Source organism: Rhea americana, unplaced genomic scaffold (assembly GCF_003343005.1).
Source record: "Rhea americana isolate MKP2758 unplaced genomic scaffold, rheAme1 scaffold_62, whole genome shotgun sequence".
Lineage (NCBI taxonomy): Eukaryota > Metazoa > Chordata > Aves > Rheiformes > Rheidae > Rhea > Rhea americana.
Genome location: NW_028186779.1, coordinates 4,741,522 through 4,755,038, shown reverse-complemented (window position 1 = coordinate 4,755,038; position 13,517 = coordinate 4,741,522). Strand labels below are relative to the sequence as shown.

Genomic DNA, 13,517 nt, shown 5'->3' with positions numbered 1-13,517 from the left:
TATATTTCCAAAACACTTGGAAGAGAAAAATGGCAAGCTAGTGTAGAGATACTCAATAGTAGGGAATGGAGATAGGATGAATTGAAATGATTTGTCAAAGGTCAGATAGGAGACAAAAAGTAGCAAGTTTGACTCTGAGGTAGAGTAGGCAAATCTACCTTTTAATTCTTTTCTTATCTTGTTGCAATAGTGATGCCCCTTCAAAAGCTACCAGCCAGAAACTGCTCACCTCTTCCAGCCCACTGCCCAACACCCCATTTTAAGAGTATGTTTTGATGGAAATACAGTATGACAAGGAGCCTTTGCTACCAGATGCTTTATTTACTTGAGATGATTTAATTGCTTTGACCTAATCTAGACCCAACCTACAAAACTAAGATCTGGAGTGCACTGAAAAGGAAAAAGAAAACATCAAGGCTTTTTAGTTGCTTCTTTTTCAGGTTTATGCATTTCTTAACTGTGCTCATGCTCAGATTATAGTTTTCAATACCTTAAAGAATTAAAGCACTACATCCTCAACGTCACTGAAGAGAATATATCTGAGTGAAGAATATTTCTAGGCTAACACAAGTCAGTTGAGCACTGAGTTGACAAGGAATTTCTACAATGAGAAACACTACAAGAGAGAGGTACAATCACTAAAAGAGTGCCTTACAAAAAACAGTAACATGCATATTAAAGAGATATTTTAATTCTGATAAAACAAAGGATTTTTTTTGACAGAACAAACATCTGCACACATTTTCCTTTTTTTTTTTTTTTTTTAATAGGCCAATACAAAAAAGTACTGCAGTGCAGCACAAACAACAAGAAAATAAAAGGGTCAGTGGAACTACTTCCGTAACTACAGCATCATTTTATAGGACTTAGCACTAATTTCGTGACTCCACCGAGACTTGCTCTTGAAAAGGTCCTCCCCGCTATGGAAATAAGTACTGGATCAAAGGCAATCCATTCAAAGCCAAAACAGCAAATTAGAAAGCAGCAGAAGATACTAATAAATAAGCACATTTCAGTATAGAGCTTTCATACCCCCATCAGGCATGAATGTTCTATATTCAGCCTCTTCTGATTTCATATTAACAGTATCTTGCACTTACAAATGAGGTTTGATAGTCTCTCATTACTTTTCAGCAGTAGGAAACTATTGTTCCATTTTGTAATGGGACGTCAGAGGGGTTGGAAAGAGGCTGAGCACAGTTAACCTGTACAGGAAGTCTGATGCTGAGACAGATGCTGAAGGTCTTRGGTCCTGGAGGCATGACCAAGGCAATCATCTATAACATGCAAGTTAACTGAAATATCTGTTACTAATTTAGGCAGACCAGCAATTTTTCAGGATGCAATATAAATATATGCTCTCATCAGTACAAATTATATTTGAATTAAAATGTTTTGTGTACTTTATATAAAGACAAAAATAACTTTCACCTGACCTCTCAAGATTTCATAACAATGTCTCAAAATGAATCATGACTCTTCATGTATTGTGCAGCTAAAATACACTGGCTTAGAAAATCAACGCACTCTAGTAACACAATGCAGAACAGCATGGAGGTTCAGAGAGATAAACTTCAGAGAGGCTCAAGTGGGATTTTTAATAAGCTTTCTTTTGAATTAATAAATACAAAAGCAACTTCTGTCTTCAGAGGATGCAAGTGATTCATGGGTGGATGCCACAATATATGCTGTTGTGTATGCTTTTGTCCTATCACTATCCCATGTTTTAAATCGAGAAAGATATCCTGCTTTAAATTAAAATAAGAATTTGTCTAAATCACGCCAAAATAGCCCATTATAACAGAATTCTCATTAAAAACAAAGCTGCCAAAGACAAAAGCATGACTTGAGCAGCAGCAACAACTTCAGCTCAAGAAAAATACTGTCCATCTCATTTTAACATCATGTTGCACTACTTGTGAAGAAGTAGCTATTTACTTACAAATCTATTAGTATAATCCTTTTCTAATTAGCTAGGAAGACCTATGAAATATCTGCCTAACAGAAAACAGTTCCACTTAAAAAGTAATATTTTACAAAAATAGACACATCACAAGAAAGAAAAATAATCTGAAAACAGAAATTCAGATTCAGGCTATATATAGTTTATTCAGACTTTTTTTCTCTACAGTTTATGAACAGCCAAAAGTCAGATTATTTTGTTGTCTATTTTTAAGGTCTCATCAAACGTGACAGTCCAAACATGAAGCTCCAGGTGCTGTAAAATAAAATTAAATAAGCCAATGAAACCATATTGTACTAGCAATTTTTAGCTAAATAAATCTCAGGCTCAGATCCAAATGCAACATGTTTGATGATTAGTTACAGTAGGAAAAAGTAAAATAAATATACTTCATAAATGCAATTAAAAAAACAAAAGAACAGAAGATACAAAAAGGAAATAGTTGTGCTTCCAGATTGCAGTAGAAATACTTAGCCAAGCAGGAAACCAAGTAGGTTTTTCCCTTGAGAATTAAAATATAGCTTTAGATCTACTGCTTTCTCATCACATCATGGTAGAATGAATAGTAGTCTGTCTATAGGAAAAGCTTATTTTCCTATCGCATATCATATATAAGGATATAAAGGAAATTTAAAAATTGTACTGTATTATTAAGAACAATCAGCTACATTTCCACAAACCSTAATACAAATAACTACCACTATCTCTACATTGAAAGGTCTGCTTAACATATGAACATATGCACCACATCTGCTAATTAATATCTCTGATTTTACACATTATGATTTAAACAGCTGGAAAGTATTGAACACATTTAAGCAGCCTCACAAATTCAATTGGGAACCAAGAGTTGGAACTTACACTGAAGCGCTCTCAGCTGATGTACATTCAAGAGTATAATTTTTGCTGAATCTCACATCTGAGACCTATTATAGAGCTCTACTATCAAGTTTGTGCAAATGAACATCCTGGCATTTATAAAGAATGTTATTCAAAACAAATCAAGGGGATACCAAGTTAGGATTAGGATGTTATTTGTTAAGCCCTAATAAAGGAACAAAACTAAAAGAGTTGCTGCATCAAAAAAAAAAATCATTGTGTTAGATTTAGGGACAGAAGCATAGAATACACAGGAAAACATTCAATAATTGTGTTTCGTTTTTCCCCACAAGGACATTATTCAAAAATATGAACTTGTAAGTTATCTTCCTCCATAATAGAGAAGCTTTCTACAGCATAACTTGGGTATCTGTCATACTTCCTCTGAAAATAATAATTATTTTCAATTTTATGAAAAGAATTTTGACAACCTTCAGTGCAGGACCAATTGTAGATGTAAAAAACTTTGTTATGACTGTGAAGACAGAGGTCTACAAAATCTATGTCACAAATATCTATTTTATTGATGAATAAACCAGGATATAGATTGTAAGGATTAAAGTCCAAGATTCCAGTACTGTAACCATAAAAATCCATCCCTATTTACCCAAACTGTGAGCCACCGAAAATAAATCATACAATTTATCATCACTAGAGGCAAGAGTGAAGCCTTCATTTCAATCTTATCCATCCATACTTCAAATAATACAAGCAATCACTGACAACAGTTCAGCTTTGCATTTTTAGAACTTTTTTTAACTCTATCTGAATGATTATTAAAAATGTTTAGCCAGTGATGTAAACTTTAAGATTGTGGAAATGCTTCAATACCTCCCTTAAACACTTTTTAAACATAGTTTCAAAGTGTCCTTTGCCCAGGCAGCTGTGCAGTGTCAAAACACTATATTGAACTATTCAAAGAGAACTCATGGAAAGTGTTCTTTAGATCCAAGATCTACATTCTCAATATTAACATTTTCTTTTCACATTTCTTCATACATGAAATTAATATCAAAAATAGACATCAGCCTAAACAAGTGGCTTGTTAAAATTTTATAACCTTCAATTTCACCAAAACTGCATGATGCTGTATTTCTTTAAAGGCTAAAAACAAACAAAAAATTACTTCCAAAAGAAAACAAATAAAACCCTTGTCATGCATCTCTGATCAACTCCACTGTCAACAGGTATTTGCAGTGAGGAGCTATTAAAACATTGAAACAAGCCCTCTCTTGCAACAGACTTCACAGAACAAGAAATTGGCTGTATTGGCTGTTTTGTGAATGTCAGCCCTAGAGAGATTACCATTCTACATAACACAGTACTTGCCATACTTGCTGCCTATGTGTACTTGACATCACAGAGTCCCAGCCACATCACTCCCAGCTGCAGGGCAATGCAATTCTAAAATGAAACCATCTCATGCTGGGTAAAAAAAGTCTGGTCAAAGCAACTGTCCCACAAAGCAGCATGAAGGGTCCCTCTGTCAGAGAAATCACTGCTTCTCATCAGGAATACCCTAGTGTACCAGTACAGAGAAGCAACAGCCCTCCAGACAGGTGTTGGGGAGGGGGAGTTATCCCACAAGAAACATATTCGTTCCGAAAGATACTTTCAGAAGCCAACACCACCTCGGCAGGACTCACCATCCTGGAAATCAGGATTTCTGTATGCTCATTGCTTGAACCCAGATTGCAATTGTGAATATTTGGCTCTGGGTGAAGCAAATCTTCCCACCAGCAAACCTGTTCAAGTGGTTCCTAATCTCCGGAAACTCTAATTTAGATACTTAATGGGCAAAAACTTACGTTTTCTCAAGGTAATGCCATGTTCAATTTTCCGTCCTGTTTAGTAGTCACAATTGCAGCTGCTCAACTACTCCCCCCTTCTTCCTCCCCACAGCAGACTGCAGACTACACTAAAGTCAAGTAGGCACAAGATGTCTTGTGATTCCTTCAAGCTAAGTTTGGAGTTAGTGTACTGCTGTCCAGGGGCAAATTCTTGAATTCTCTGCAGCCTCCTTTCTTCTTTATCCCCATTTCCTCCAGCAACCCACAGCAAGATAGGCAAGCCTCTCAAGAACGTAAGCAAATTTTTGGCACAATGCCATCTCAAGATGAAAGACTCAACAAAACAAGACTAAACATGGGCTGTAAAGATTTAACAACAACACTGGAATTACTTGAATACAGTATTACTGCATATATAATTAAAATGTCAATTAAATTTTCCGCTGATCAGAACAGAATCGCATGCAGTTGATTTTTTTCCTCTCAGTTTAACTTACTATACTGAAATTACTATACTGAAATTGGGTGATCATATTTTTTAATTTAAAGTAGAATTTTAATAGCAAACTACAGCCTCTTTTTAGTCATTAACTCCAGCTTAACATTCACTACTATGGCACAAGCACATCTAAATAAGCAGCTGCCAGAACAAATCAATAAGGGTAATATTTTTCCCTCCATACTCACAAAGGACTAGCACTGAAACCAGTTCAGGTACGAAGCATTTTAAGGAGGCTTACCTCAGATTCATCTGTTGATTCTTCATTAGACCTGGTTTCCTGAAAACAATATGAAGAACAAAGGGAAAATTAAGTACATATATAACCTGAGCAATAGCCCTCCTTTTAAGTACCTTTTTTAACAATTATTAAGAGACAGAAGACAAAGCAGAAGCAGCTCAGAGGTTCAGAGTGATTCTGAACATATCAGAAATTATTATCCTCTATATTCATACCCAATTTGGGCTTACACTTGTAATCTAGTGCCACACTGACACTTAGTGGCACCAGTTGACTGTGATACTACTGTTGGTTACTCTAAAAGATAAGGAAAATTACATCATCTGAAAAAGCATCAAGTCCCAGTGTTGGTTTCTTTATCTCCCCAAAAATGCTAACAAATTCCGCAAAGCAACTTCCCATGCCTTGACACAAAAGGCAGAATGGCATTCTCAAGTTATCCATAAACCAGCTTTAGTATTCAGCTATCAATATACTTATCTCAAAATAAACTAACTTCAAAACATTTTCCATAGAAATCCATCAAGAATGCAAGTTTAATGACTTTTTCCTTCCCATCCCCCACCAACTCAAACCAAGYGACCTTCTCTTGCCTTTGATGCAACTGTACCTTTAAAACCTCTCTGGCAAGACAATGAATCTTACTGTACTGCAAAAAAAATGTAAGTCAACTCCTGCTAATCTCTCACCTGTCCACTGGTAAAATCTGCTGATGCAATGCCTCCTCAAATAGGTCAGCAAAATGAAGATTTACTTAACGTATTTATTGTTATCAATAGCAATAAAAGGTTACAACTAATACACTGGCAGTGAACGTAAGCATTTTAACAACAACACATGATATAAACAGAGAATGAGCATGAGAGAAGGTAATGTTTCAAATATTATGAAGTAATATTTGGACAATATATAAATAGGCACAGAATTTCACAAGAGAAGCCAAAAAAGAGACAGTTACCAACAGCACAAGGAGATAAGAAAGGAGAAGAAAATTTAATGCACTGACAACCAGCGTCATCTTTAGTTTGTCACACTTATTTATTTTCCCTCTTTATAAAATGCACTTATTGTGACCTCAAGGCGGAGAGCAGATGTCTCCTTTGCACTATCGGAGATTCACTTTTAATGATCATCGCACCTGATTAGAAATACATATAGTGGAAAAGAAAGGCAACATTTCTATTTTCTATTTGAAACTCAAGGCAAGGTGTAACCACAATTATTGTCATCTGTTTCACACATTTTATTTACTGCTATCAGGCCTACATCTAAAACGTACATCTAATAGGAGAGCTAGCTGTATAGTCTATATTCACGATATAATTTGGGGAATGGCAAGAAACATGCAAAGCAAGGGAAGATGAAGATAGTAAAATTCTAGCACCTCTTCAATCTAAGATTTGACTTTGGAAGTATAACTGGCTGCCAGTTAGTCTCAGTCTCAATTCACATGATGCAGTCACCTTTTGGGACACAGTAATTTTATTACATAGAATCTCTGTGCACCTTAAATTCTGCTCAACAACAACAACCTGGCAGAGCTAAAATACAGTGATGTAACATCAACAGCCTACAGATCAAGACACTACAACACACAAGGTACAATACAAAACATCACCGGAGTCCTCACAGAAAAACTGCCTTTGATTCCTGTAGAACACAAGATGCCTAATCAGCCCTGTATAAAGCAAAACTATTAGATCTATCATTATGATATTTCCAATTTTTCCAACTGTTCTGCCTAAGCTTAAAAAGATTTTTGATTACAACTGTGCCAGTCAAGCTACACAAACAAGGAACCTTAGAGCAGGTTTATTCTGTATCAACAGAAGAATTCTTTGGCTAAAATAAAACATTAACCTGCATTCCCAAACAAAATAAGCTGTTAGAGCAAGCGACATTTCTGCTGGTACATTTCAGACTTGCTAGTGCAGCTATATCACTTATTTTTTCCTTATGCTCCCAATTGTTCTGGGTATTCAGCAAAACACTAGTGTAGGCAAAACCAGGGACAAGAATTTTCAAGGTGAGGTTACTGTATAACACCACACAGACAGATCGGCATACACAAACACACACACACACACACACACACACACACACAGTGGAGTAAGAGCCGTCTTGCTGTTATACCAGTCGATCCTTACATCCCCAAGTCACTTAAAACAGCAGAGGTTACATTTTCAAAGATGCCCTTGCAAATAATAACTTGCAAAATCTTGGCCTACAAAATTTGGACACATCAGAAATTGACTCAAATAACCAATCTCTGTGAACTAAGAAAATATGATTTTTTTTWAAATTTAGGACATGTCTTTCCTTACTATATTCAGAAGCCACTGTCATTGAAGCCACTAGCTTTCATAAATTGTGTATATATACAGGCATATTTTTAAATGCTTCATGGCCTTTATGCTTTTACTAAAGAGAAAAATTCAAAGGGAGTCCTATCTTAAAAAACAAAGACATAAACTGCATTTGCTCCTTGACAAGGAATTAGCTGAAGGTGCTTAGATAGACAATTGCTAGATCATTAGACAAGTAACTGCTAACTCTCTATCCTAGCAACTTACTATGAAAAGATTTTTGTCCCACTCCCATAGGCAAAACTAAGATAGCAAACTGCAGTTATGACTGACGTGGAGCTTTGTTATTCCCCCTTCTTCCCCCTCATATGCATGAATCAAGAGGATTATCCCCCACTTCTACTTTTTAGTAGTCTCATAACTGTGAAAAGGAATCCCTCATCAGGGATTAGTAGGTCACCAGAATCCCAAATCACGTAGGAATAACTGTTATTGGTGAGTCTGCAGATTACGTTGGGGGGGGGAGGGGAGTCAGCAGCGGCATTACTGAACACTTCAGTCAGTTGACAAATGCTGTTGCTCAAGCAGCYTAAGAATGGAAAACGGGTACACAGATGAGAAAACCACAAAAATGTAAAATAACCTCCAACTGTTATAATCATTCGCTTAGAAGAGCCAATGTAACTTCTCAATAAATTCTTAATCCAGCTTTCCAGTATGATGGATATGGGGTTTTCCTCTTCTCCCCTTCCTCATAAAAACAGATGTTATCAACTATCTTTTTAGGCCCATAATCTGCTGGGAGGGGAAAATCATAAAACTTGGATTTCTGAGAATTTGCCATTATTTACCTCCACAAACAACTTCAAGATCCCTTTCAGTAGAGGTAGGCATACTCTACGCACAAAACAAACAAGTGAATAAGATAACTCTTATACCATAGCTCAAAGAGCAAAACACAGGCTGTTTTAATCTCTTACATTTTTAAATAAGAATTTTTATTCGAGTTGGTTTTGCCCCAAGAATTCTTTTAAATGCTGCCACATTTAAAAGGTTGCTGAATTAGACAACCAAGCCTCCTTAGAGGAAACCAGCCCTGCCCACCAAACCCCATGGCAACAGGAAAGGTGGAAACCAGATGTACAGGTACCAAATGCCAATTTCGAATCAAGACTGACTTCCTTGAGAGAATTTAAAAAAACTCGCACATTTAGGCATGAAAGTTTTGAAAGCAGTAAGGCACTTTTTTTTTCAAACTTTTAACATTTCTTGGGAGAGTTTTATGAGGAAAGTCACTTGGGAGAACGATGGGTCACAAGGTCATAGAATAAAACTCAAACTGTTAAAATTTTGTCTCAGAAGGAAATTCCACTGTTGAGATTAATTTGCCCATATCTTCTGTACCACTTTCCAGAAGAGTTTCTCAAACATTTTAAATGGACTCTTCCCTCAGCTTCCCTCATCCTTGCTTTACCCAGACACCAGCTGCACTTCAAGACCTACCATCACATCTGATCCCTAGATGCTAAGGGTCCCATGTGAGGGGATATCTAAACAAACAAACCAAAATAAACAACAACAAAAAAAAACTTWAAAAAGATTATGAGGCTAACACCTTACCAGTTCTATGGTTCAGTGACAGTAAGAAAAAGATTTCATTTTTAAAGGAAAAAAATATATATCTGTTTTCTGAGACTGAAACATGACTGAACATTTTAAAAACTGCTTAAGTTTTTTTTTTCTTTTCCTGTTGCATTCACACACAGCGTGGTTTTCGCGTCAACCGTTTTCATACTTTCACAAAGATCTTCGGGACTCTTCATTTTGTTTTTAGTTTCCACCGTGCCTCTACACGTATATGCAGAAATCGAGGCGCAGCACTAAAACGAAATTCATTCCGGCTCCTTTATAAGACCCCGGCGGGGCGAGCCTGCAGGCCCGCTGCCCCCCGCCCCGCCCCGCGGAACCCCTTTACCCGCCGCTCCGCACACGCGATCCCGTCACCCCTCTGCTTTCCAAGGCCTCCCGGGCCGCCCGCACCCCGGGGCTCCCCGCCCGCAGCCGCCCGRGCGCGGGCCGCGACCCGGCCCCCTCACGGCCGCTACCTTCTCCTCGGCTTCCGCCATGGCGCGCCCCGCGAGCCGTCACGCGAGGGCAGGAAGCCGGCGCGCTGCCGAGGCTCTCTGGGAGATGTAGTTTGAAGGCTTGGGGCGGGCTTTGCCTTCCTCCCCCCCCCCCGCCATCTCGTTTTATTTATTTATTTATTTGTTTGTTTGTTTGTTTGTTTGCTCGTTACTTGGTGTGGCGAGGCTAGCGCGAGGGAGCTGCTTCCCCCTGAGGCTCCAGGGGCGGTTCGAGGCGGTTAGCGGCCGTTAGCGGCCGTTAGCGGCGCCGCCGGTCAGTCAGGCGCGGCCACCAGAGGCGAGCGGGGTGCCGGGAGGGCACCGCGTCGCGCCGTGAGTTTCCCCGCGCCGCTTTTTCCTTTCCACTCTCCTTCAGCTGCAAGCGAAACACCTTTTTTTTTAAGCTAGACTGATGCCACGCCAGGAGCTCGGGCTTCCCAAAAAAGCACCTGCCTTTGGGAAGACTCGGCGGAGGCAGTGAACAGTGCCGTTGCGCCTGGTGAGTGGGAGTTGAGCAGTGTCCCCCATAGGATGGTGCAGATGATGCCAAGAGCCAGCTCCCAYATTTCCCAACAAGTTGCCACATTTCGTATTAGACCTTCCATTTTTCAGGACAACAGCTATTTACTGGCGTCTGTCTCAGCAGCTCTCCGTCAAGCTCAGCTCCGCTTTCAATTTGATCTGCTGGCAAGACACAGAGCAACCCTGTTCTTCCTGTACCTTTACTAGATTTGTTAATATTGGAAGAGCCTGTACGCATGTGAGAGGAGGAGGATTTTATAAAATCTAAGCTGCTTTCTAAATTGAGAGCTGCTGCATTTCCTCTTCTAAAACTTAAGATGTGAACACGTGGTTTGCATTCAAATTACTTTTTTACCTTAAAAATATGACCAAAGCTAAAAGGCAACTGGCAGTACTTTCTATCATTCAGATTTTGTCAGTGGAGCTGTTCCATATCTACGATGGAGCAGCAGTTAATGTACCAAGTCCATACCCACAGGACCAGTGCCATGAATTTAAAATGTGCAGGTCAGCTCCAGCAACGAAAGAGAAATCTTAGAGTATTATACTTGAACTGGATGAACGTAAAAGGACATACAATGAAAGTTAGTGGCAGACAGTAGTATTATGGATATGAAAATCATGCATCATATCATTGCCATGCATTTAGAAAATAATAGCCAGAATTTCTGCTGAGAAGAGATAAAACTGGCCTTTAAAAACAGACTGAATGGTTGACACTGGGATGAAAGTGAACCAGCAAAGTTAACAGCTGGTGTCAGTACAAGAACATGTAGCTATAATTATCATGAATACATTTCATTTGTAAATGATGTAGTATAAGAAAACCTTCATTTTTGGTCTATTACCAAACATCTATGGACTTTGAGGGTACCATGTCTAAGGAGTATGTAAACGTAATCCTGRCTGTTTAAAGCAAGGGATATTCACAGAGAAGATGTTTGGCTGCTGTTGTGGAAGACATTGTTGAGACCTCCTCTGGAACTTAACTGTAAATTTCAAGTCGCCTTTGCTCAAAAAAGATGAATTCAAACTGAAAGGAGGCAAAAGACTACTARAAGTATCACAGAAATTTAGAGACTGTGCTATTGGAGAAGGAGCTGAGGAGGAAATAGAGCTACTAAAGGTATGAGATCAAATAGRTATCAGCTATTATCAGTCCATTTAGATTGGGAACAAGAAGTAGATTCCCATTTATCAGAGGAATGAAGTCCTGTTGAAATCAATGAAAAATGTACCATTGCCATCAATGTAGACAGGATTTGTCCTGTAAYACGTAATACACAAGCTGCCTTACCTGTTACTTGAAGACAGTGTGTATCTAATGAAAGGAAACTTTCTCTGATAYGCTTTTTTTTTCACTTTTTAGGAAAAAATACTTAGGGGGTTTTTGCTCTTTGTTTTTGGTTCCCCTCCCTCTGCCCCCAAACTGAGACATTTTGTGGCATTTTTTAAACTGAAATGAACATTAATAGCAGACTTTATAAATGCCAAGAAAAACAGAATGTAATGGAAAGGATGGCAGATCTTGTAAACTTTGCTATTATAACACCTAAAAGGGTACATTTGATACAAACAGAACATCCAGGAAACAGCTGTTCTTACTTTCATGGCACATAAACAATGTGATTTACTTACAATGTGCTACTTATTTCTGGCAGAAACACACAAAACTTGCTTTTTTTTYTCTCTCTCTTTTACACTTAAGGTATGAATTCAATCTGCCATGATTGTAGGTTTCCATTATGTCATGATAATTTGTTAGCTTCTGATTCTGACACTCCTCTGTCCCACCTCCCCCCAAAGTGCTGAGAGCCATCAAGTACCAATGATGTCACTGGGATTTAAAATCTTTCAGCACCTCTCACGAAGCACTCAGCATCCTGCAGACACATGCCTGAGAATACCCCAGTCAACCTTTGGAGATAAAATGCTTAAGCRTAGCTCAGCCTAAGTGGAAAATACAGCACTACCTAAGGGAAATGAATGTTCTAACAATAAAAACTATCTTTCATCGTCTGTCAGCACATAGATCTGAAATTTTGGTTAAGTAAGTCAGTTGGACAAGTCAGAGATGTTTGGGACCACTAGTCAGATTATGAATACTTTGAAGTTTAGGTACAGTGTGTTGGCTTAGATACATCTCAATTGCTAGACAGGCAGTATGTTTTTCATATAATTTTAACCTGKTTCACTGAAAATAAGTGACCTAATAAGACTTTAAAATAAACATTTTAGCTTTACTGCAATACTTTCAATGTTCAAAGTACCTATGTTAATGCAGAGCTTCCAATTGCTGGAAATTCTTCAGGGCTCTGATAAAAGGATGTTGATACCCCCTTATTTGAATGCAGAACTTCCAGTTTTATAGAATTCCAAAGTCTGTCAGGAGTTTTTAATTTATCTTTTGCCACAGAAATCAGAATTATTATTGAAACTTGGACCTTGACCAACATTCAGATTCCCAATACTGACAGAATTTTTATCTCCTACTTTAACACACTTTCTTTCTGACTACTGTGAAACRTAACAAGTACTATGTATCCATGCCATTTGGTAGAGATTGTATTTCAAGCTCCAAGAGCTCTCAGTTGTGTTCAAGTAGGACTGATTCATCCAACAAAATATTCAGCTGAGTTACTCTCTCCACTCTCACCACTACTTATTCAGTAAAAAAATCATTGTGTAGTCTGTAAGTTAATAACATTTAAAAACACCATGCTAGATAAAACATAGCTGATATTGTTGTCAGAACAATAAAAGTTCAAAGGTTTTCCTCTTTCTGTTTGTTTGTAGGAAGAAACTTGCAAAGGCTTTTCTTTTTTCACTTGCTATCAAAAAATTATTTTTGTGAACATACTTTCAATTTGTATCATAGCTTCCATGAATGTAACCTTGAATATGTTCAGGAATTCCACACTTTTATAAGGAGCCTATCTACCTATTAGTATTATRTTGTTTTGCAAATGTTTACTTTTTTTTCTTTTTAGTTCACTTATAACCTTTCTTTTATGATGTTTCCTCTTGAAAGAAGTATCTGAACAATGAATATGAAAACCCTTTCAATTATAAATCAGAACATTAAATATATATGGTTTAATGTTCTGAAGCAAGATTAAGCAAACCTTTTGCAAATGTAGGGATACTTTCCTTCCCAGTTGCTGTCATTCTCTTTAATAGAAATATTCCTGGGG

General features: G+C 37.9%; 1 protein-coding gene across 2 annotated transcripts in view; it reads right to left on the bottom strand.

The window, feature by feature from the left end:
* VPS41 (VPS41 subunit of HOPS complex) overlaps positions 1-9,883 on the bottom strand; it is a 104,850-nt gene extending 94,967 nt beyond the window's left edge. The window contains exons 1-2 of one of the 2 annotated variants that reach the window (XM_085320230.1): positions 9,784-9,883; positions 5,373-5,411 (exon numbers count right to left, since the gene is read on the bottom strand). In XM_085320230.1, coding sequence (XP_085176356.1) covers positions 5,373-5,411; positions 9,784-9,804 — 60 coding nt within the window. In that variant the 5' untranslated portion in view covers positions 9,805-9,883. Of the gene's footprint in view, positions 1-5,372; positions 5,412-9,653; positions 9,752-9,783 lie in introns of those variants that run through there. The other variant, XM_085320231.1, reaches the window with a different exon arrangement.
* Between the last annotated feature and the right edge of the window lie 3,634 nt (positions 9,884-13,517).